Genomic DNA, 22,921 nt, shown 5'->3' on the forward strand with positions numbered 1-22,921 from the left:
GCTTGATGCCAGTTGGAATCATGCGTGCCATGCAACTCAATTTTTTAAATTTATTTTTGGCTGCTTTGGGTCTTCATTGCTGCTCATGGGCTTTCTCTAGTTGTGGCGAGCAGAGGCTACTCTTTGTTGTGGTGTGCGGGCTTCTCATTGCGGTGGCTTCTCTTGCTGTGGAGCGTGGGCTCTAGGTGCGTGGGCTCCAGTAGTTGTGGCTCGCAGGCTCTGGAGCTCAGGCTCAGTAGTTACGGCGCACGGGCTTAGTTGTTCTGCGGCATGTGGGGTCTTCCGGACCAGGGCTTGAAGCTGTGTGCCCTGCATAGGCAGGTGGATTCTTTTTTTTTTTTTTTTTTTTTTTTTTTAAAGGATTTTCTTATTTATTTATTTATTTATTTATTTTTGGCTGTGTTGGGTCTTCGGTTCGTGCGAGGGCTTTCTCCAGTTGCGGCAAGCGGGGGCCACTCTTCATCGCGGTGCGGGGACCGCTCTTCATTGCGGTGCGCGGGCCTTTCTCTATCGCGGCCCCTCCCGTCGCGGGGCACAGGCTCCAGACGCGCAGGCTCAGCAATTGTGGCTCACGGGCCCAGCTGCTCCGCGGCATGTGGGATCTTCCCAGACCAGGGCTCGAACCCGTGTCCCCTGCATTAGCAGGCAGATTCTCAACCACTGCGCCACCAGGGAAGCCCAGGCAGGTGGATTCTTAACCACTGTGCCACCAGGAAAGTCCCAGCAACTCAAATTTTTTACCACTCTTTGCACTTTTGCAAATGACTGTGAGTTGATTTCAGGGTTATATATAAATTTAAGCAAGTAAGCAAATTCACAGGTATGAAATCTTTGAATAATGAGGGCAGACTATACATACAGTACAGTACTTTTTATAAACTTAGGAGGTTCTTCTGCAAGATGTTGAGAAATTGTCAAAACAAGACTATCGTTTGGATAATAATAAAAGTATTAGGTAGCATTTATTTTTATTTATTTGCTACCAGGCAATATTCAAAGCATCATACACATACTAACTCATTGACTCATCACACCAACCTTATGAGGTAGAGATACCATTAACACCCCCATTTTACAGATGAGGACATCAGGGCAAAGCAAGATGAAGTAAATTGCCCAGATATACAGGTAATAAATTGGTAGAGCCAGATTTCAAATCTAGGTAGTATGATTCCAGAGACTGTCTCTAAGGAAAATAGGAAATGTACAATATTAAGATACTGAAATTATGAAATGGACATGCTTTACAACCAAGGTAATTTAAAAATCATTTTGTAGATGTTTACAGAACACTTGTTTTGCATCATGCTCTTGCAAGAGATAGTGATGTTTAAATGTGCTTTTTTTCTTCACTGGAACTCATGGTTTAGTAGGCATGTACACAAGACACCACAAAACAAGGCTAAGTATGGTTAAAAAGTGTTTTGAAAATTCTTAGTAGGTCTTCATAAGGGAAGTGGTTCAGGGTAGGCTTTAGCTGGAAGGTGATATTTGAGGTAAGTCTGTCTATTGGAACAATCCCCTTTTAGTTGTACTTTGTTTTCTCCCTAATTGGTGCACTATATGGCACATAGCAGCTACTCAATACTAATTTGGTAAATAAGTGAATAAATTATGAATCTGAACTGATGAGATAGGGAGGACATTTTAGAGAGGGTGGAGTATGCATAAAGACCCAGGCTGAAACATGTTAGAAGTGTATATAGGCATCAAAAAATAGTTTAATTAGAAAACAGTAGTCTTTGGAAATGAGTCTTTCCAGGAGATAAGAGTAGAAAGTCAGTCTAGGCCTAGAAGAGCCTGGGCACTTGGGTTTTTTTGTACTTATTATATTGTATTCAGTAGGCAGTATAATTTGAGATTATTTAAAATTCAAGTAATTCATTTTCGTGGGGGGAATAACCTTTGTTTATTTGAATGTTAGCAAGAATACTTTTGTTATCGGTCCCTTTTTCATTACATACATATTTTTTCCTTTTTTTTCTCTTTGAATGAATCCCTGAGTAGTAGTTCCATTAAAGCAACTGAGGGACTAGGGCATTAGGATGATAGTTGGAACTGTCTTGGTTTCTGAGGCAACTGCATTAACTGTTCCAGGTTCATTCTTACTGTCCTAATCCTCTGAAGTTCCCATGGTACAGTCGTCACAGGCAGGAACTATATTATTCCTTACTCTCTCAGTTCTGTTTCCAAAAAATAGAGAGATTGTATCCTTAACCACAGAGCTATCTTTTTTTTGCAACACCATATAAGTGGTTTAAAACCATGTACTTTGGAATAAATGGTACTAAGAAAAGTGAACCATGAATTTGTACTATTTAATAATTGAATGAAGAATTGTTGTTTGCAGTAATATCAGGTGTTGGACAGTTTTGAATCGATACTTTTTATTTTATGAGGGTTCCCCCCATGAAAAACCAGGATATATAAATAAATATTACAGATTTTATAACAACATTAACATTTTCAAGACTAATTACTTAACAGTTTAACTGAAGTTGACTGCCGTGAACTGACTTTACTTTCTTAGAGACTCCAAATGCCTTACAGATTTTTTTCTAGTATATAAATATATTATGTGTGTATGTCGCACAGTGAGAATTAATACCTTAATATATTTATTTTATTTTAGATTCAAGCATATTCTGTGAGATAGAGAAAATAATATCATCTTTATTTTACAGGCAAAAACACCAAGATGTAAAGAGATTAAACTGATTTAAATGTCATATTTTAGTCCAGAAATTAAAGTCTGAAGGCTTAGTACTTGCTAGTAATTTATGGTGACATTGATGGGATATATGATACCAAGACGAAAGCTGATAGGATTTTGCTCAAGTGAGCATGAGATCAAGGGATGTTAGAGGAATCAAATGTTCAGTGGCATTAGGCTGTGTTAACCTCATATATCTGTCTCACAGTAGGAATGGTCATGCCTTTGGACTGAAATTCTTAATTCTGTTTACAATAGACCCCTACCTTGCTTTCTACATTTGGTATGGTTTTCCCAGAGGGATTAGAATTCTCAAAGTCTCATGGTACTTTGATTCTCTTTTCTGAACTGTACTTAAATGGGCACTGCCAATATTTCTCTCTGAGGCTTTCTTTTCTCCTAGGCCCTGTCATTCTTTTTTTTAGGTATGTTAATACATTCATTTGAGGTGCCTTTAAGTCCTCTTGGCCTTGGACTTTTGTCTCCTGAAGGTGATTTTAATTACTTTACATATATTCTGTCCCGTTCTGTGGATTTTACTTTTTTTTTGGTCCTTGGGACTACAGCCCTTAACTACTCAGGCAACTAAGTAACAGAGACAAAACTTTGTCTCCAGGGCTTCTACTCGACTCCCTTATGCTCTAACACTTCTGCGAATGATTAGGGACATAGGGACATACCTCGTTCTATGTTCTGGGTTTTGATTTATCCACAGTTCCAAAATAGAGTCCCAAATCAGACCTGGGGGGAAAAAAAAATCTGTCTTGCTTTCAAATTTCTGTTCACACCAAAAATCTAGAATCAGATTGATATGCCATAAATGGTATAATTGTCTTGCATATCACTTGCGATTCAACCACTTAAGCATGGCATATCCCTGAACTTTTAATTCATTTAGCCCCAGGAGTGAACTTAAGGCTCACCTACGGGAACCTGTGTTTGTTGTTTTACTCTTTTCATAACACTTGCCCACCAAACCTTCAGGTCACTAAAATACTATATGGGAGGAACTCTGATTTATTTTTAGGACTATCTTCTGGAACTGTAAGGAGTATGTAGTGCTCTAGCTATTGCAAATACTAAATACATAGAATGTTAATCAGTTAATAAGAAAGAAGAACGTTTAATGGTTTAGACACATTTTAATCCCACTGAAGTTTTCAACTAAAAAATTTAGTCATAGCAATGTAAGAAAAATTTCTTCCCACCAAGAAGGCCAACACTGCTCATAGGTAGTGTTGACTACACAAGTCCTGTGTCTCATTGATGTAAGAAAAATTAAGGGGCAGGCTCAGCAGCTACTTTTTGTAGGATAATGTAAAAAGCAGTCTTCTGTCAGTCTTTTGGTAATGGGGTTAAGGGGTATGAGTAACCAGGAACTAAAAATGCCATTTTTATATTTTCATTTTTTCTTTATAAAGGAACAGGATAAAAAAGTAGAAAGCTCAAATAAAGAAATACAGGAAAAGGAAGCAGTCATTGAAGAATTAAATACAAAAATAATAGAAGAAGAAAAAAAAACTCTTGAGCTAAAGGATAAAGTCACAACTGCTGATAAATTACTGGAAGAATTACAAGAACAGTTTGTACAGAAGAACCAAGAGATAAAAAATATGAAATTAGAGCTGACTAATTCCAAGCAAAAGGAAAGACAGTGTTCTGAGGAAATAAAACAATTAATGGGGACAGTTGAAGAACTTCAGAAGAAAAATCATAAAGATAGTCAATTTGAAACTGATATTCTACAAAGAATGGAACAAGAAACACAAAGAAAGTTAGAACAACTCCGGGCAGAGCTGGATGAGATGTATGGGCAGCAGATAGTACAGATGAAACAAGAATTAATAAAACAACACATGTCACAGATAGATGAACTTAAAACACGACATAAGGGAGAAATGGAGAATGCTTTACGATCGTGTCCAAATATTACAGTTAATGAAGATCAAATAAATTTAATGAATATGGCAATAAATGAACTGAATATAAAATTGCAAGATACTAACTCTCAAAAGGAAAAACTGAAGGAAGAACTAGGAGTAATTTCAGGAGAAAAGTCTGTTCTACAGAGACAGCTTGAAGACCTTTTTGAAGAATTGAGCTTTTCAAGGGACCAAATTCAGAGGGCTAGACAGACTATAGCTGAACAAGAAAGTAAACTCAGTGAAGCACACAAGTCCCTTAGTACAGTGAAAGATTTGAAAGCAGAGATTATTTCTGCATCTGAATCTAGGAAGGAACTAGAATTAAAACATGAAGCAGAAGTTACACATTATAAGATAAAGCTTGAAATGTTAGAAAGAGAAAAAAATGCCGTATTAGACAGAATGGCTGAATCACAAGAAGCTGAGCTAGAGAGGCTGAGGACACAGCTCCTGTTTAGTCATGAAGAAGAACTTTCCAAACTGAAGGAAGATTTGGAAATTGAACATCGAATAAATATTGAAAAGCTTAAAGATAACTTGGGCATTCACTATAAACAACAGATAGATGACTTACAGAATGAAATGAGCCAGAAGATAGAAACCATGCAGTTTGAAAAAGACAATTTGATAACTAAGCAGAACCAGTTAATTTTGGAAATTTCAAAGCTGAAAGATTTACAGCAATCCCTTGTGAATTCAAAATCAGAAGAAATGACCCTTCAAATCAATGAACTTCGAAAAGAAATTGAAATACTCAGACAAGAAGAAAAGGAGAAGGGTACACTTGAACAAGAAGTTCAAGAATTACAACTTAAAACTGAATTATTGGAGAAACAAATGAAGGAAAAAGAGGATGACCTTCAAGAAAAATTTGCACAACTTGAAGCAGAGAATAGCATTCTTAAAGATGAAAAGAAGGCCCTTGAAGACATGTTGAAAATATATACTCCTGTTAACCAAGAAGAAAGATTAATTTTCATAGACTCCGTTAAGTCCAGATCCAAAGACTGTAGCTGGCAAAAAGAAATAGAAATACTTACAGAGGAAAATGAGAACCTCAAAAAACAATGTATTCAGCTAACTGAAGAGATTGAAAAGCAAAGGAACACTTTTTCATTTGCTGAAAAAAATTTTGAAGTTAATTATCAAGAGTTACAGGAGGATTATGCTTGCCTTCTCAAGGTAAAAACCGATTTAGAAGACAGTAAAAATAAACAAGAAGTTGAATATAAAAGTAAGCTTAAAGCACTTAGTGAAGAGCTTCATCATTTGCAAAGAATAAACCCAACTATAGTGAAAATAAAAAGTTCAGTCTTTGATGATGACAAAACTTTTACAGCAGAACCATTGGAAATTGGTGAGGTTGTTGAGAAAGATACAACAGAACTTATGGAAAAGCTTGAGGTAACCGAGCGAGAAAAATTAGAACTGTCAGAGAGACTGTCTGATCTTTCTGAACAATTAAAACAGAAACATAGCGAGATTAGTTTTCTAAGGGAAGAAGTTAAATCTTTAAAGCAAGAAAAAGAGCAAGTTTTATTGAGATGTAGAGAGCTAGAAATCATAATTAACCATAATAGGACAGAAGATGCAAATGTGTGTGCTGTCCATTTAAGCTCTTTAAAAGATGGAGTTTTTACAAGCAGGGATTCTGGAGGGTCTGTTCCTAAAATAAGTAAAGATTTTGGTGAAGAATCAAAAATAATGGAGTTAAATAAAATTCCTTTTGAAAATATGACTCTTGGAAAAGAAAACAAGCAAGAATGGTTTTTTGATCACTTGCCGTCAGTGACAAACGAATCATCACTTGGGACAACTGAACCAGGTGAAAATGATAAACTTCAGCAGGAGCTCAGTGTACTTAAATCAGAACAGGTATGTTTACTTACATGTATATGCTACAGCGTACATTTCATACTAAAAGTTTTCATCTTCATAAAACATAAATTAACCTTACAAGAGAATGAAAGTAAACCCTGTAATGTAATTCTCACTTAAGCCTATCATTTCTTTTATCTTTTTATTCTTAAACATTGTTGTCTTAAATGTTGTTGCTGCTCTTTTAGTTAATCTTTTAGTTAATCTGCTCAGGAAATAGAACATAGAACACATTTTCTTTGAAAAGGCAAGAGTTTAAATAGCAAGAGTCTGAGCTTTAGAAAAGTTATTTTGTAATATTTTGTTGCAATCCCAAAGATTGGTTTCAGTCTCATTTTGTATTGGTGTTTTCAAGGTTCCACAACTGAAAATTAACTCTCAAACTTTTTAGTACTCCATATAGTTGTTCAGTAGTTATGAAACTATATTTCCCTGAGAAAAAAATCTTGGTTTAAATCCTAGCGTTTTCTCAGAGTCTTGTTTTCCCTCAAGGGGGGGGAAATGTATTAATTCTAAATACAGTTAAACAATGCATATAATGAGTAATACTAGGTCACTCCTGATGATTTATATTTGCTGGATTCTGAAAATAGAAATGACATGAAAATTCCACTGGACATCTTGTATAATGGTGCTAACTAGAGCTTTATGTGTTTCTTCATTTCTATAACAAGTATTTATTGAGTCTCTTGCCAGGTAGGAATAGTGGTGAACAAGAGAAAGAAGGTTCCTGCTCTCAAAGAGCATATATTCTAGTGAGGGAGGCAGGCAATAAATGAGGAAACAAGTAGAATAGTTAAGAAATAGTGATGTTTTATAAAGAAAATAAAACAGATAATGTGATAGAGAATGGTGGGTAGTGGTGGTCAGGAAAGGTGTCTAGGAGGAATTAACATCTGAGCTGTCACCTGAATGACAGCGAGGAGTCTGCCACATGGAAATTAGAGCAATTGTGATGACGGAGGTGAGTTTGAGGAACAGAATAAAGACGTATTTAGTTGAGTTTGAGAGAAGGAGAGTGGAAGAAAAAGAGTTTGAAGAAGCAAAAGACCAGATCTTGTAGAGCCTTACAGACTGCGTAAGAAATTGAGATTTTATTCTGTATACAGTAGGAAGCCACTGGAAAGTTTTTTCTTTTTACTTCTAATAAATGTACTCACATTTATGATCTTATATCAGATGTAAGGATATTTTACATTTTAATAACCTAAATAGAGTTAAGATGTTCTAACTGCGTAACTATTAATGCTTTGTTAAATATCTGAAATAGTTTTGAAAATCATAATTGGTTTTAATGTAATCACTCCTAAAAATGTCAGAGATCATTTAAACTTTTTTAAAAAGCATTACTGGGGGAGGACCTAAATTTGAAGCTGTCAAAATGGTCAAATTTTCTCAGTAAGAATTTTATTTTTTCTAACTAAAGACATTTTCAGTGACATTCAGATACCATCTCCTTGACATTAACTTCCATAAAGTAAACAGAGGCAAACCCATAAGCTGTCCCTGCCCCACTCATCACTACCAAGACAAACCCCCTTAGTGATGGGGAGAGGAGTGAGGTGTGTGTCTGTGGAAGGAAGCTCATGGAAGAAATTGAGCAACAACTTACATAATAACACCTAAGAGCAATCCAAATATGCTTAGAAATAATGCTGAAGCCACAAAAATACTTCTGCTCTTGGGACTAAACTAATTGGCTCATAAACATGAAAAGATACTTTCAACATTATAAATTGATATAACAATAAAATAGCATTTTATACCTGTCAGATTGGCAAAATAAGTTTCACAATAAAAAGTGTGACAAGAATGTGGGGAGATGAGTATTCACCTACCCTGTTAAATATCAGTGTAAATTGGTGTAATTATATTTTAAAAATGTGTTAAAATCTAATGCAGTTAATATACATCATCTATGATGCAGCATTTACATTTCTCGGTGGCACTCAGTGTAGTCCCTGACCAGCAGCATCAGCATCACTTGAAAACAGGTTAAAATTCAAATTCTGGGGCCCACATGAGACCTCCTGAACTAGACGCTCTGGGAGGGGGGCCCAGCAATCTGTTTTAATAAGCACTCCAGGTGATTTTGATGTGTGCTAAAGTTTGAGAACCACTACACTAGAGAAACACTAGCATATATGTACAAGGGCGTATGTATATGAACTTATTGTAGCATTTTTTAAAATATCAGAAAAATTAGAAATAATCCAGTTGATCTCCAAAAAGGAAATGGACAAATTGTGCTATATTCATATATATAATACCACAGTTAAATTCATCTGTATCTCCATGGATAGATCTCAGAAGTATATTGAATGAGAGGAGTAATTTGCAAAATAAATACCATTTTGCACCATTTATGTAAATTCTTAAAAACATAGAATATAATGCATTGTTTATAGATGGAATGAGAAGTGAGAGTATAAGAAATGAACTGTACTTGCAGCAAATTTATGATCAAATTTATGATCATGGCCTCTGGGGAAGGAGGAATGAGAACATAGTAGATTAAATTTTATCTATGTTTTCTTTCTAAACCAAAAAAATATGTAGGGAGGAGAGAAAAGAAAAAAAAAGATAAAATAATTGTATTTGTTAATTTGGGGTGTGTGTACATAGTGTTTATTACATTATTATTTGCATTTCTCTATACTTGTTTTAAAATGTTATTTTTGAACAAAAATGAAAGATCAGGCCATCCTAGCTATACCAAATATCAAAATTTACTCTGAAGTTGAAGTAATGAAAATATTGTGCTATTTTCCTTGAAAAAGATAGGTAGGTCAGTGCAACAGAATAAGTGAGAAAAAAATTAAATTAGACGTCACTTCTCTTACATGAAATTTTAAACTATAATTTCATGTATTTCCTCCCTTGTAATCAGTATATGCAAAAAAAAAAGTTAAATTACTTGATTTGTCATTTAAAAATATTCTAACCTACACATTAATTTACTTTAAGAATGATTTAAGGCTACAGATGGAAGCTCAACGTATTTGCCTCTCCCTGGTTTATTCAACTCATGTGGATCAGGTTCGTGAATATATGAAAAAGGAAAAAGATAAAGCTCTTTGCAGTCTTAAGCAGGAGCTTATTTCTGCTCAAGAGGATAAGATCAAGGAACTTCAGAAAATACACCAGCTAGAGCTACAGAATATAAAAACACAAGAAACAGGTAAATGATTTCTAACAAAATTATAAGTATTATGAAACAAATAAGTATCACTTAGAGCCCACCACTCCATGATTCTGTTCTTGACTTAGACCCCATAGAGGAACATGACTGGGTATTCCAGTCCTGGACTCATTTGTTCATATAATCATAGGATACTCATTTAAGTGCTTGAGAAATCTAAAAATCACTGAGTTATTTTCCCCAAGAAGTCAACAATCCTGTGGGAAAGCAATATAAAATAAACTCTTAGAAAACAATAGGAAAATTTCTATATTAGAAGAATGAACAGAAAGAATGGAAGGAGAGAGAGAAAAGTCTAGTACTGCCTGGAAGAGTGAGGCAGTAGGCAGGAGTAGGGAGGTTAGAATTTTAGCGAAAGCTCTTGAGTCTTAAATGTAGAGGCATGAGAGACTGCATCCATTTTGGAGAGTTGAGAGTTCAAGGTGTGTGAAAAAGTACTGAGGGATAAAGATGGAAAGATTGGCAGGAGCTTGATAAGAAAAGGCTTCATATACCTAAGTGAAGCATGTTTAATCTTTATGCCAATGGTGATAAGACCTAATGCAGGATTTTCAATAGTGGGAGTAACATCGTAAGATTTTTATTTTAAGATGACAGCATTGGGGCAAATTGGGGGAGGTGATAAGTGATGGGAAGACCAGTTAAGCAACTTTGGCAGTAATTCTGTTAACATTAAGACGTTGAACTAAAATGTCATTGGGGATTGGAGAAGGAAGGAAAGTTTAAGAATTAAAGAGGTAGGCTCTAGTCTGCAGTTAATATTAGCAGTAAAAGGGGAAGGAATTGAGAATGATCCCTAAGTTTCTAGCTTGAGTAGTTGGATTGAGGGTGACTCCAGTCATGAGGAGGATAAGGACCAGATTTGTGGAAAAAATAGTAAATTAAGCTTGGAACATTGAGTTAAAAATACCTGTTGACGTTGAAAAAGAGATATCTAAGGGTCAGGACAGGAATAATAACGCAGATGTAGAGAATGGACTTGAGGACATGGGGAGGGGGAAGGGTAAGCTGGGATGAAGTGAGAGAGTGGCATGGACTAATATACACTACCAAATGTAAAACTGATAGCTAGTGGGAAGCAGCCACATAGCACAGGGAGATCAGCTCGGTGCTTAGTGACCACCTAGAGGGGTGGGATAGGGAGGATGGGAGGGAGATGCAAGAGGGAGGAGATATGGGGATATATGTATATGTATATATATAGCTGACTCACTTTGTTAAAAGCAGAAACTAACACACCATTGTAAAGCAATTATGCTCCAATAAAGATGTTTAAAAAGAAAAACCCACAAATAAATAAATTAATTAATTTTAAAAAAAGAGATATTTAGTAGGCAGTTGAAAATAGAAAGCTGAAACCTAAGAGGGAGGTTTAGGCACAAGATAAAGATTTGTAAATCAAAAGATCATTTGATCCTGGTTTGTGACCACCTAGAGGGGTGGGATAGGGAGGGTGGGAGGGAGGGAGCCGCAAGAGGGAAGAGATAAGGGAACATATGTATATGTATAACTGATTCACTTTGTTATAAAGCAGAAACTAACACACCATTGTAAAGCAATTATACTCCAATAAAGATGTTAAAAAAAAAAAGATCATTTGAGGCCAAGGACAAGAATGAGATGCCCTGGGAGACTGTAGAGTGAGCCAAAGACTAAGATGGTACTGTGTAAGCAGCAATATTTAAGGAACCTTAAGTGGAAGACTAGTTGCAGTTAACTTTTACCTTTAATACTTATTTAATTACTCAATTAAATTAGATTTCCTCTGTTCAAGGTATCTTTAGGCCCCCACTCTTGACAGATCTGCCTTTGTGAATGAGGTGGTTCATAAGTTTGGAATTGTTTTGTTGAACAGAGTAGAATTTAAAGTGTGGCTTAAATAAGAATACCATAGTTTTTCACTTCAGCAGTTCTTCGGCAATTGAATAAGATTTTAAGCATATATTGTTTGTATTGGTATCCTCTTCAGATAGAATCTGTAGTGTTTCAGACTACAAGTTAATTAATGGGTCCGTTAATGGGCGATGAAGTCAGTCCAGGGATAAAGTAGAACAGAACACATTGGCGTGCATAGCATGTAGAAAGAGTAAATATTGATTTGTGAAATTTTTGTTTCAGTTTTATATGGATGTATATATGTAATAGGTTATGCTGTATGATGTATTTCTTGTATTGGGTTGTAGTAAAAAAAATTGTTAAGTCACTTCCTTGTACCATTTTGTGGGATATAAATTGAAAATCCTACTAATTATCTTAGATGGTTAACATTGAGCAGCACAAAATAACATTGAAAGAAATAAAGAATTTAAAACTAATCTTATTGCCAGGAAGCTTCCAGTTGACATAGGTTTAATATGAAAATAGTTTCTAAGTATGTAAACTGAACATTTTAATGCGATATCTATTCTATTAGGTGATGAAGTGAAGCCTTTACAAATGCTCATTGGAAAACTTCACAGAGCAGTGTCTGAAGAATGTTCTCATTTTACACAGGTAAGGTATTAGTTAAAAATACTTTTACCATAATTCAAAAAGATACATATACCACAGTGTTCATTGCAGCACTATTTACAATATCCAGGACATGGAAGCAACCTAAGTGTCCATCGACAGATGAATGGATAAAGAAGATGTGGCACATTTATACAATGGAATATTACTCAGCCATAAAAAGAAATGAAATTGAGTTATTTGTAGTGAGGTAGATGGACCTAGAGTCTGTCATACAGAGTGAAGTAAGTCAGAAAGAGAAAAACAAATACCGTATGCTAATGCACATATATGGAATCTAAAAAAACAGTACTGATGAACTTAGTGGCAGGGCAGGAATAAAGACGCAGACGTAGAGAACGGACTTGAGGACACGGGGAAGGGGAAGCTGGGACACAGTGAGAGAGTAGCACTGACATATATACAGTACAAATGTAAAATGGACGGGCTAGTGGGAAGCTGCTGCATAGCACAGGGAGATCAGCTTGGTGCTTTGTGATCACCTAGAGGAGTGGGATAGGGAGTGTGGGAGGGAGGCTCAAGAAGGAGGGGATATGGGGATATATGTATACGTTATAGCTGATTCACTTTGTTGTACAACAGAAACTAACACAACAGTGTGAAGCAATTATACTCCAATAAAGATTTTTTTTTTTAGAAAGTACTTTTAGACAAGAAATGCTAAATTTTAAGTTACTACAAATTTGATAGGCAGAATCATCTGAGTTAGTTTTCCCTACTGTCTTATCTTGGAACTGTATTTAGAAAATATTGCTGAGGGGCTTCCCTGGTGGCGCAGTGGTTGAGAATCTGCCTGCCAATGCACGGGACACGGGTTCGAGCCCTGGTCTGGGAAGATCCCACATGCCACGGAGCAACTGGGCCCGTGAGCCACAATTACTGAGCCTGCGCGTCTGGAGCCTGTGCTCCGCGACAAGAGAGGCCGCGATAGTGAGAGGCCCGCGCACCGCGATGAAGAGTGGCCCCCGCTCGCTGCAACTGGAGAAAGCCCTCGCACAGAAACGAAGACCCAACACAGCCATAAATAAATAAAAATTAAAAAAAAAAAAAAAGAAAAAGAAAATATTGCTGAGTTTTTAAGTTTAAAATGAGTATTTAAATGTTTTCCTGATAATCAGTTTGAAACAAAAGAAATTTAGGTAAATTATCTCAGCAGTAGAATACACAAAAGGTATGCCTAATTAAAAAAAACAGACCAATAGAGCCTTAAGCAGGTCTATCTCCTACCCCTGCCCACTTTGGTGGTTGAGTGATTTGATGACTTACCTGGGGATCTTGCACAAGACTAGTGAGATAAGACTTCACACTGTAGATTGCCAATTATAATTATGCCAAGTATAATTATATTTATGAAGATCGGGTGAAATAGGAGCGCTTCTACACTGCTGGTGGAAGTGTACTACCTTGAGAAGCAGATTGGCAAGGTATATTGTTAAAGATATGTACATCACACAGCCCAGGCATTTACTTCTACTTAGGCTCACATTTGTGCACAACCAGATAAGTTCATTGCAAGAATGTCTATGTTAAGTCAAAAATTAGAAACAACTCATTTTTATCTACAGGCAAATGAATAAACAAATTGTGTTATATCTGTACAATGGAACACCATATTGCAGTGTTTGCTAGGTGTACTAATATCAGCAAATCTCAAAAGAAAAAAGTATAAAAACATGCATGTTAGAATAATCACCTCTGGGCAGAGAGACAGGTGAATGAAATACGTAAGCAGTACTTAATTCAGAAATCTTCAAATCTGTATGTAATGTTCAATTTCTTTTTAAAAATATGGATATAATATGACAAAATATTAGTATTTGTTACAGCTAAGTAATAGATGAACTATTTTTTCTGCATATTTGAAATAGTTCAAAATTTAAAATACATGCCTAGGCTTGTCACAGATCTCCATCCCAGCCTGTGTATTTGTAAATCGAAGAGGGAGGAGGATGGTATTAGTTGGGAAGGTAAACCTGCCTTACTGATTCTGATTACCTACAGAATAGTTCAAAAACAGTATTCAAAAAAGCAAAAGAAAGTCAGAAATACCACATTCATTCAGCCTCCACTTCTGCCGAAGGGTTCAGGCATTGTCCTTTCATATCCATTGTTGATAGTCTGTAAATATGGAAAGAGGGCCCAAGTCACAGTAGTTTATTTATAAGCTGACTTTATATTTTCTTTTCTTCCATTAATGTTTTTACTTGACCCCTAATCTGAAGTTGAAATATGAATCAACTTGTAATGGAGAGGTCCCCTGGAGTTCATCGTGAAACCTGGTTTTGTCACTAATCATTGATGTTACTATGGACTAGTTACTTCATCTTTCTGGGTCTGTTGCCTCACCTGTAAATTGGGTGATCCTTCAGGTTTCTACCAACCTGAATCAATTTATCAATTTATGATAAAATTCTACCTTAGGGACTGTGTTGAAAATTTAATAAAGTCAATTATTAATAGATAGTGTAGTTTAACTTTTAGGCAAATCTCAAGAAATAGCAACAATAAACAAATTGGTTAAGTCTAGAAGTTGTCGATTGTTATTTCCAGTTGCATGAGGGGCAAAGGTGAAACTTATTTAGAGGGCTTATGAAATGATTATGCGGCATATGTTATTTGTAAGTGATGATAGAATTGTCTGTTGCTCAGGAGAAAAACCAGAATGATGTGTCAAATGTTTTTTATTTTTTTCTGTATATAAACCACAGAATAGTATTCTCTTATGTTAAAGTCTATGAATGTGTTCTCCTACTTCATATATTATAATTTCTATAGAATTTATAGACTACTTTTTGAACTTCTGTCCTCATCTTTTGGTGTTTTTTCAAGGGTAGTTGACCTTACAGAGATAACATCACAATAGGATCAAAGCCAGAAAGTGGTAGATTAAAGTATAAGATATATTCATTATTAGGAAGAAGCAAAAAGTTATAATTTGATAGATATATTTGATATATATTATAGATAATGAAGACTATCAGTGTTTTCCTGGTGTAAGAAGAATTTCACATTCTATATGTGGAGAGAGAAAGATTTAGACTTGGTTATTTCTTTTGCAGATTGATTTGATATACGGAAGAGTGTTTTCTTACTGATTTTTCTGTGCCATTTTGACTGTCTTTTGCATATAGAAAAATAGTGTTTAATGATCTTTAGTGGCAGAAATCAAAATTTTAATTCCATAAAATACCTAATTTTGTTGTCAGCAGACTTTTTGCAGTGTCCTTGGTGAACATTATACTCCTGCTTTAAAATGTGAAGTAAATGTAGAAGAGAAAGAGAAAGAGACTTCCTGTGTTCACACTTCTGAAAATCAAGAACTAGAATTGCAAGATTATAAATATGAAGTTCAAGGTAATAAAGGCTTTACCACATTATTGAACAGAGCAATTTTCTTAAATGAATTGATTAACTTTCTCTGTTAATTCATGATTTTATCACTTAGCCAATTTGAGTTATCTTAACATCTTGTTTTTTCAGGTTCATGAAATCTTAAATCTTTAATGTACATTTTTAGTTTTACAATGCAGTAATTGTGATATAAAGAGAACCAAAGCTGTCTACAAGTTTCCTTGTCTCTTTATCCTCTGTTCCTCTACTTCTATCTTTTCCTCACTATAATTCTTAATTTTATACCATAGATCCAAACCTTTAAAAGTTGTATTTTATTGAATAAGTTTATGTCGGGGTTTTATTTTTTTAAAAAAGAATAAGGCATTCAGTTATCTTTCTTAATAGGAATCCTATATTAGTTCATTTTTACAAATTATAACCTCAATTAATGTTTTTGATATTCCTTCACAGATAAAATGTTTCCTACCCCGTCCATTTGTATGAAGAATGAACAAATATGTACAAATTAATGAATGCCAAAAGAAATTAATGTATTTTAATATGAAATTGTCAGGTTAATCTTTGTAGCAGGTGTTCCACATTAATGAGGTTTTAATTGTTGGTTACTAAATATATGAATTTTACTTCTAGCAGGCAATTTTCTAAAGTTATGAATAGACGAATAATACTTACTGAAAGAAGCAGACTTTTATTGTGGAGTGAAATTATTATAATTGTTTATCATTTAGATTTTCAAGAAAATGTGCAAACTCTTCTCAACAAAGTAACGGAAGAATACAACAAACTCTTGGTACTTCAGTCACGATTAAGTAAGGTCTGTAAAATGGAAAATGTATTACGATGTTTGCATTTATTGTATTACCTGCTATTTTGTAAGCTATTTCATCAACCAAGAATTTCTAAAATAAGTGAACATGAAAAGAAAATTAGGGAAAAGTGACATATATTTATAGTATCAGTGAGCTGAAGGAATTTCTGCAATTTGAATACTCTTTACCTCTTTAGAGAGTTTTTGAAGTCATGATAAAGTTAAAATGTATATAAAATGTCAAATTGTAAACTTTGTGAAACGGTTGCATTTAATTTTACATATAACATTTTTTAAAGCAGTGAGTCTGTTTTAGAGAAAAATGTGATTTGTTGTTTAGAATATAGCTAGTTTCACATGGTGTGTTATATAAAATTTCTTTCAAGCAGTTGTTTTAGAAATGTGCACATAGAAAACTAGGTAAGAGTATAGATGGCATCATATAATTTATTAACTATATCAGAAAAATAACATATATTAGTTCTTCCTCTTTCTCTTCCCCTCCTTCTTTTTCCCATTCTATTTTACCCCCTTTCTCCTTTCCCTCTCTCTTCCTCTTTCTGTGCAATTAAAGCACAACCTTATCCAGCCTTTCCTAAAATCTATAAACCTATCCCAGTATCTTACAGATAACTATGTAGGAGGACAGGTGGACGGTGGATAGATTCAAAGCCCTTCTTTAATTCCACATTTCTCTACAATTACTAGTTTTCTTTCCCCTTCCATTCATAGCTAGATATTGAACCCTATTCAGAATCATCATACCGTTTTCTTACCAGTACCCTTAGTAGTCTAGATTTGTTTTTCTGCTGCCCTTATCCTGCCTCTGAGAACCCTTCTTCTTCACTCATACTTGGGTTTCTGAGGGCTGCTAAGAAAATTAGATGGTGATGTGGTTTGGTGACACTGCATAATCATGGTCTCTGACTGCAGCTGGACCCTCAGGATCACTTGACAGTTCTTTTATGTTGTCATTTATTCTCTCGTAGTCCCCTCAGTGGATGCTACCTAATGTTACAACTTCCCTCAAGTCATACATTCCATTTCTACTCCCCTTTTTTCTTTGCAGATGGCCTTATTTCTCATTTTTCTGTGAGTATGGGAGCTATCAGTTATAAATTATCATCTTGCTACCTGTAGACCATATGTATTTCTTTAAATCTGAAAATACTCTGTTTTCCTTCTGTCTCAGAAGTTATCCCTTTTCATAACCTAGGTTATTTTATTTCCTGTCCTTTTGTTAACATCACCTTCTATCTCCTCTAAGATTGATAACCTGTTTCTTCCCTCCCTTCTGTGCTTTCAGCTTCCTTGTCTGTTTTTCTTATTTCTGTCTTTCTTGCCCCTTGCATATTCCTCTTGTCTCCACTATTTTGAACATAACCAGTCTTCCTTGAATCCAATATCTCCCTTTGTGTTTTCTTTCAACTTCATTGTCATATTCTTTGAAGGAAAGAATAGGCTGTAGTCATAGTTTCCCACCTCTTCCTGTCTTGCTCTTTCTTCTACCCACTGTAAACAAGCTCCAAACTTATACTTCACTAAACTTTCTTTGGTGAAAGTTACCAGTGAATTCTTAATTATCAAATTTTCTTTCTGCTTTCTTACCTTGCATCCTTGTACTCTTCTGTTCTTTTTATTTATTTATTTATTTATTTATTTATTTATTTATTTATTTATTTATGGCTGTGTTGGGTCTTCGTTTCTGTGCGAGGGCTTTCTCTAGTTGCGGCGAGCGGGGGCCACTCTTCATCGCAGTGCGCGGGCCTCTCACTATCGCGGCCTCTCTTGTTGCGGAGCACAGGCTCCAGACGCGCAGGCTCAGTAGTCGTGGCTCACGGGCCCAGTTGCTCCGCGGCATGTGGGATCTTCCCAGACCAGGGCTCGAACCCGTGTCCCCTGCATTGGCAGGCAGATTCTCAACCACTGCGCCACCAGGGAAGCCCTCTTCTGTTCTTTTAAAAATATGTTGCTTTTCCTTATGGCAGTACATAGTTGAAACCATTAAATAGTGTAGGAGGGCTTACAGTAAACAAGTTACCACAGTGATGTTTGTCATTTTGCCTCTTTCCTTTCAGGACAGTGAGTGGGGAACAGTTTCCTTTGGTGAGACACAAACCTCCCTTCCCCAGTGCCAGAATGTGGGAGGCCACTCTGGAACACAAACACCCACACTTGCTTCCTTAGTTCTCCCCAGACACTTCTTTCAGTTTGTTTTGAGAAAAACTTTTACCTGCCACCAGGCTTCTTCCTGACTGAATCAGCAGAAAGGGCTGTACTGTGATTAGTTAAAGGTCAATGTATTTGTTTTCTGATCTCTACCTGTCATTGATTTCTCTCTGAGCCTGGGGCCTTTCTAGGGTTCTACTAGGTGAGGTAACTGTCTCCTGTAACTGTGGCTCCCTTCACATGTGCTTTAGGCTGCTGCTTCCTCCACCCTGCTTAATCAGTATTCTGCCACCCCTTTTCTCTTGAAATCTTTCTTAGTCTCTTTTATTTTTTGGTTTATTATGGATTTATACCTTTTAAAGAGTCATCATGATTTTGAGTCATGGGGAGGGAGGAGAGATATATGTCAGAGATCATGAACATAAATGCCTACGTGAGCTTAGCTCATAAAGTAAATGAAGAAGGCCAAGTGAAAGCTGGAAAAGTGAAACCTGGAGAAAACATACCTCATCTAAAGGGGGCAGAGACTGCTCAGCTTCACATGTTGTTGTCACGTAGGAACGGGTCCCAGTGTTGTTTATTCCTTCAGTTTATCAATTTTATGTGAGGTCTTTTGCTTTTTTAAGTGTTGGGAAGTATTAAAAATAAAAAGGTTTTTTTTTTTTTTTTTTTTCCCTAATTGGGAAACAATTAGGAAGGAAAAAAAAACAAGAAAAACTGTTTGGTACCCAAAAGAATACTTCTGTAGCCTAGAATTAAAGTCAGACTTCTACTTTGCAACTAGGTATAAACACATGCTCAGTGTATCTTGAACTAGTTTTCTTTTTAATTCTGTTATTTTTTTATTTTGTAGTATTAGCTACTTTCTTAGGATATTTTCTTCTCTTAGCTTCTGTGACTTCAATTCTGTGGCTTTTTAAGCCTTCATTGTGGGTTTTGCCCACCCATTTATAGTCACCAAGAATCTGCGCTTGATCTGCTAATTATGCTGTATGCTGCCTTCATTCACTTCCATGGCTTCCAGATCTCTGTGTCTAGTCAGTTCTTACTCCTGAGCTGCAGAGTCGTATATCTAATTGGATATCTTTACTCGAGTATCCTTTATGTATGTCTCAATTAACATTGAAATTGAATTTATTAATTTCTTCCCCTTAAACCAGCTTCTCTCCCTTCTCAGTTTTGAAGAGTGACATTCAACCAGAAACTTGAGGATCATATCATCCTAGACAATTCTCTCCCCTAACCCCTGATCTCACGTCATACTGAAATATACTCTGAAGGGAGTACAAAAGAAATGAAAGATGTATACCTTGTTCTCATTCACTTATTCAGCCAGTAATTTTTATTTGCTAATTATATGCTAGGTTGTACTGTGTACTGGGAATAAAGCAGTATACAGTGTAAATAGTCACTAGACGGAAGGAATTTATAAATTGATGGACTTCATAGGCTAATTCAAGAAATATGATGTGTGTATGTGTATATATATGTATATAAAATAGTTATCCAAGGCAACATTTAATTAGTGTTCAAAAGCGAAGTACTTTTGGGACTTCCCTGACAGTCCAGTGGTTAAGACTCCATGCTTCCACTGTAAGGGGCATGGGTTCGATCCCTGGTTGTGGAACTCCAATCTACGTGCTGCAAGGTGCAGCCAAAAAAATAAAAAATAAAATAAAAGCCAAGTACTTTTGGAATTAAGCAAATATGTAGATGAGTATGGGTGCAAATAATTAAGGAAGAATTCTTGGAGGAAGTGGGACTTGAATTGGACCATGAAAAATGTGTAGGTTTAGGTAAGGAAGGGGAAGGGGAACAGCATTCCAGGTGGAAGAGGTGATATGATAAAAGTCTTGGAGGTGTAAGTGCGATATATTAGGGACATATTGCTTGGAGAGTAATGGACTTCAAGATTAGAGAGGTTAGACTGTACCAAACTTTGAATGCTTGGTGACACTTTTGTGGACATTAAAAAGCTGTTGGAGATTTGTGATCATGGTCTAGACATCATGAAGTTGAACTTTTAGGGAGATTAATCTGGTGGCAGTGGGAGGTAGGAAATAAGAAGGGACGATTCATAAGATATTTTAAGGAAGGACCTAAAGAATTTGGTAGTCAGTTGATGTGGAAGTAAAAGGAGAGGAACAAGACCAAGACAACTCATTATTTTTTTCATTCCCTGTATCAGTGAAACTTACACCTTACGTGTCTGTATAATAAGGCAGAGTATGGGTGTGCTGAGGGTCCCTAAGACCACTCCTCAGTTCAGTGGTTCACCAGAAGAACTCACAGGATTCAACATAATAGTTGTACTCAAGGCTAAGATTTATTACAGCAAAAGGATACAGAGCAAAATCAGCCCCATAAAGGTTTGAAAAGGAGCATGGGGCAAAGTCTGGAGGAAATAGGCACAAACTTCTAAAATTCTCTCCTAGTGGAGTCACAGGAAGACACACTTCATTCCTCTAGCAGTTGTGACGATACGTGCTAAGTTTTGACTACTAAGGAAGCTCACCTAAGCCTAGGAAACCGTAGTTTTTTTTAATCAGGTGTCAGTCAGATAGGCAACTTCTGCCAGAACATACCAAATTCAGACTTCCAGAAAGAAAGCATGTGTTCAGCATAAACCATATTGCTTGTACAGTCCAGGCACGAGACTCTCTTACAATTTAGGGAAACTTTTATATTAGTGTAGAGAACCGTTTACCAGCTAAGTTTCCAGATGCCAGCCAAGGGCCAGACTTGTAAGCAGGCCTTTGTAAAGAGATAGAAATCTCACAACTTCTGTGTTAACTCTTTTCTGCACAATAGATAAAAAAGTGAATTTCACATTTTATCCCAGCAAGTTGGCTACAGCTGTAGAGGCATCCCAGAGGTTGGTTGGGATGAGTCAGTTGGCAGTACATCACTGCTTAACCTGTTAGCCTCATCTACTAATCCTCTTCCTCATTTTAGCCATATTGAAATACTTAGAGTTTCCAAAATGCACCCATATCTTTCAGACCCCTGGGGCTTTTTTGCATGCTGTTCTTTCTGTCTAACACTGCCCTTCCCCCTCCGATTTGCTTAGTGTATTCCTACTTATAATTCCAGTTGGTTCAAATGTTATTTCTTTTGTGTCACTTTTTTTTTTCTTTAAACATCTTTATTGGAGTATAATTGCTTTACAATGGTGTGTTAATTTCTGCTTTATAACAAAGTGAATCAGCTATACATATGCATATATCCCCATATCTCCTCCCTCTTGCATCTCCCTCCCACCCTCCCTATCCCACCCCTCTAGGTGGTCACAAAGCACTGAGCTGATCTCCCTGTGCTGAGGGTGCTTCCCACTAGCTAGTACGTTTGGTAGTGTATATATGTCCATGCCACTCTCTCACTTCATCCCAGATTACCCTTTGTGTCATCTTTACCTATCCTCCTAGACTAGAAATTTCTTCCTCTATTCTCTTAATATCTGTACTTTTAATTTTTTTGCACTTACCTTTCTCCATTTTAAATACTTGATTACCTTCCTTTCTTTCCTGTTCCATAGCTCCTTGTACAAAGGTTCATTTGTATTACATTACTTTTCATGTTATTATAATTGTTTACTCTTCTGCCTCTTCCACTAGACTAAACCCCACTAAACCCTTCAGAATCAGGAAGTCTTCTCTTTATTTTCATTTCCTCTTCTTAGCACAGTGCTTTGTTTAGCACACGGTAAAGGCTTACTGTATGTTTGCTGAATGAATTAAGTGACAATATAGAAAGGTTGAGCTGTAAACTGAAGTATTTACCTGATGGGCTTTATTTTTTCTAGGAAGTAGGAGGCAAGATCCTTGGTTGAAATGTACACAGCGGGTAGGAGTGGGGTAGAGGACATGATAAGAGTAGTACCAACTGAAATAGCCTTCATGGGAAATAGCTTTTATCCTGTTGCTCACCTCCTTCTACAGTATCCTTTGTTCATCTAGTGTAGCAAGTCCAAACTCATCCCTTGCTTTTACGATGCTCTTTATACCTGTCTTATTTATCTAGTGCAATTTCCCCCGTCCCTCAAGATCATTGTCTTCACTACTTATAGCAGGTCATTCTTTCACAAATGCTCTTATTCTTTCTTCCATGTAAACTTTCCTAATCATTGCCCGAAATGATGGAGGCCCAAATCAAATTTGACTTCCTCCATAATTACTTAGACCCACATCAGTCTTTCTTCTGTTATTGCCCTTTAGTCAAACATTATAATTTAATGCTTCTCTAATTGTTTGATTTTACTTCCCCAATTAGTTGATGAATTCTGTGAGGGCAGATATACCTTTTTTTTTTTTTCTCTTTTTATATTCTTACTCTCCCTTGTCACAATACTGGCCACATAGTAG

The 22,921-nt window shown here is 36.1% G+C and overlaps 1 protein-coding gene across 14 annotated transcripts in view; it reads left to right on the forward strand.

The window, feature by feature from the left end:
* Positions 1–22,921, forward strand: part of AKAP9 (A-kinase anchoring protein 9) — a 153,911-nt gene that overhangs the window by 38,117 nt on the left and 92,873 nt on the right. For 10 of the 14 annotated variants that reach the window (XM_057549560.1, XM_057549558.1, XM_057549563.1 and 7 more), the window contains 5 exons: positions 4,135–6,513; positions 9,484–9,697; positions 12,132–12,211; positions 15,436–15,583; positions 16,312–16,397. In XM_057549560.1, the coding sequence (XP_057405543.1) occupies positions 4,135–6,513; positions 9,484–9,697; positions 12,132–12,211; positions 15,436–15,583; positions 16,312–16,397 (2,907 nt within the window). The remainder of the gene's footprint in view (positions 1–4,134; positions 6,514–9,483; positions 9,698–12,131; positions 12,212–15,435; positions 15,584–16,311; positions 16,398–22,921) is intronic. The other 4 variants (XM_057549559.1, XM_057549570.1, XM_057549568.1 and 1 more) reach the window with 1 other exon arrangement.

The sequence above is a fragment of the Balaenoptera acutorostrata genome, chromosome 7, assembly GCF_949987535.1.
Source record: "Balaenoptera acutorostrata chromosome 7, mBalAcu1.1, whole genome shotgun sequence".
Lineage (NCBI taxonomy): Eukaryota > Metazoa > Chordata > Mammalia > Artiodactyla > Balaenopteridae > Balaenoptera > Balaenoptera acutorostrata.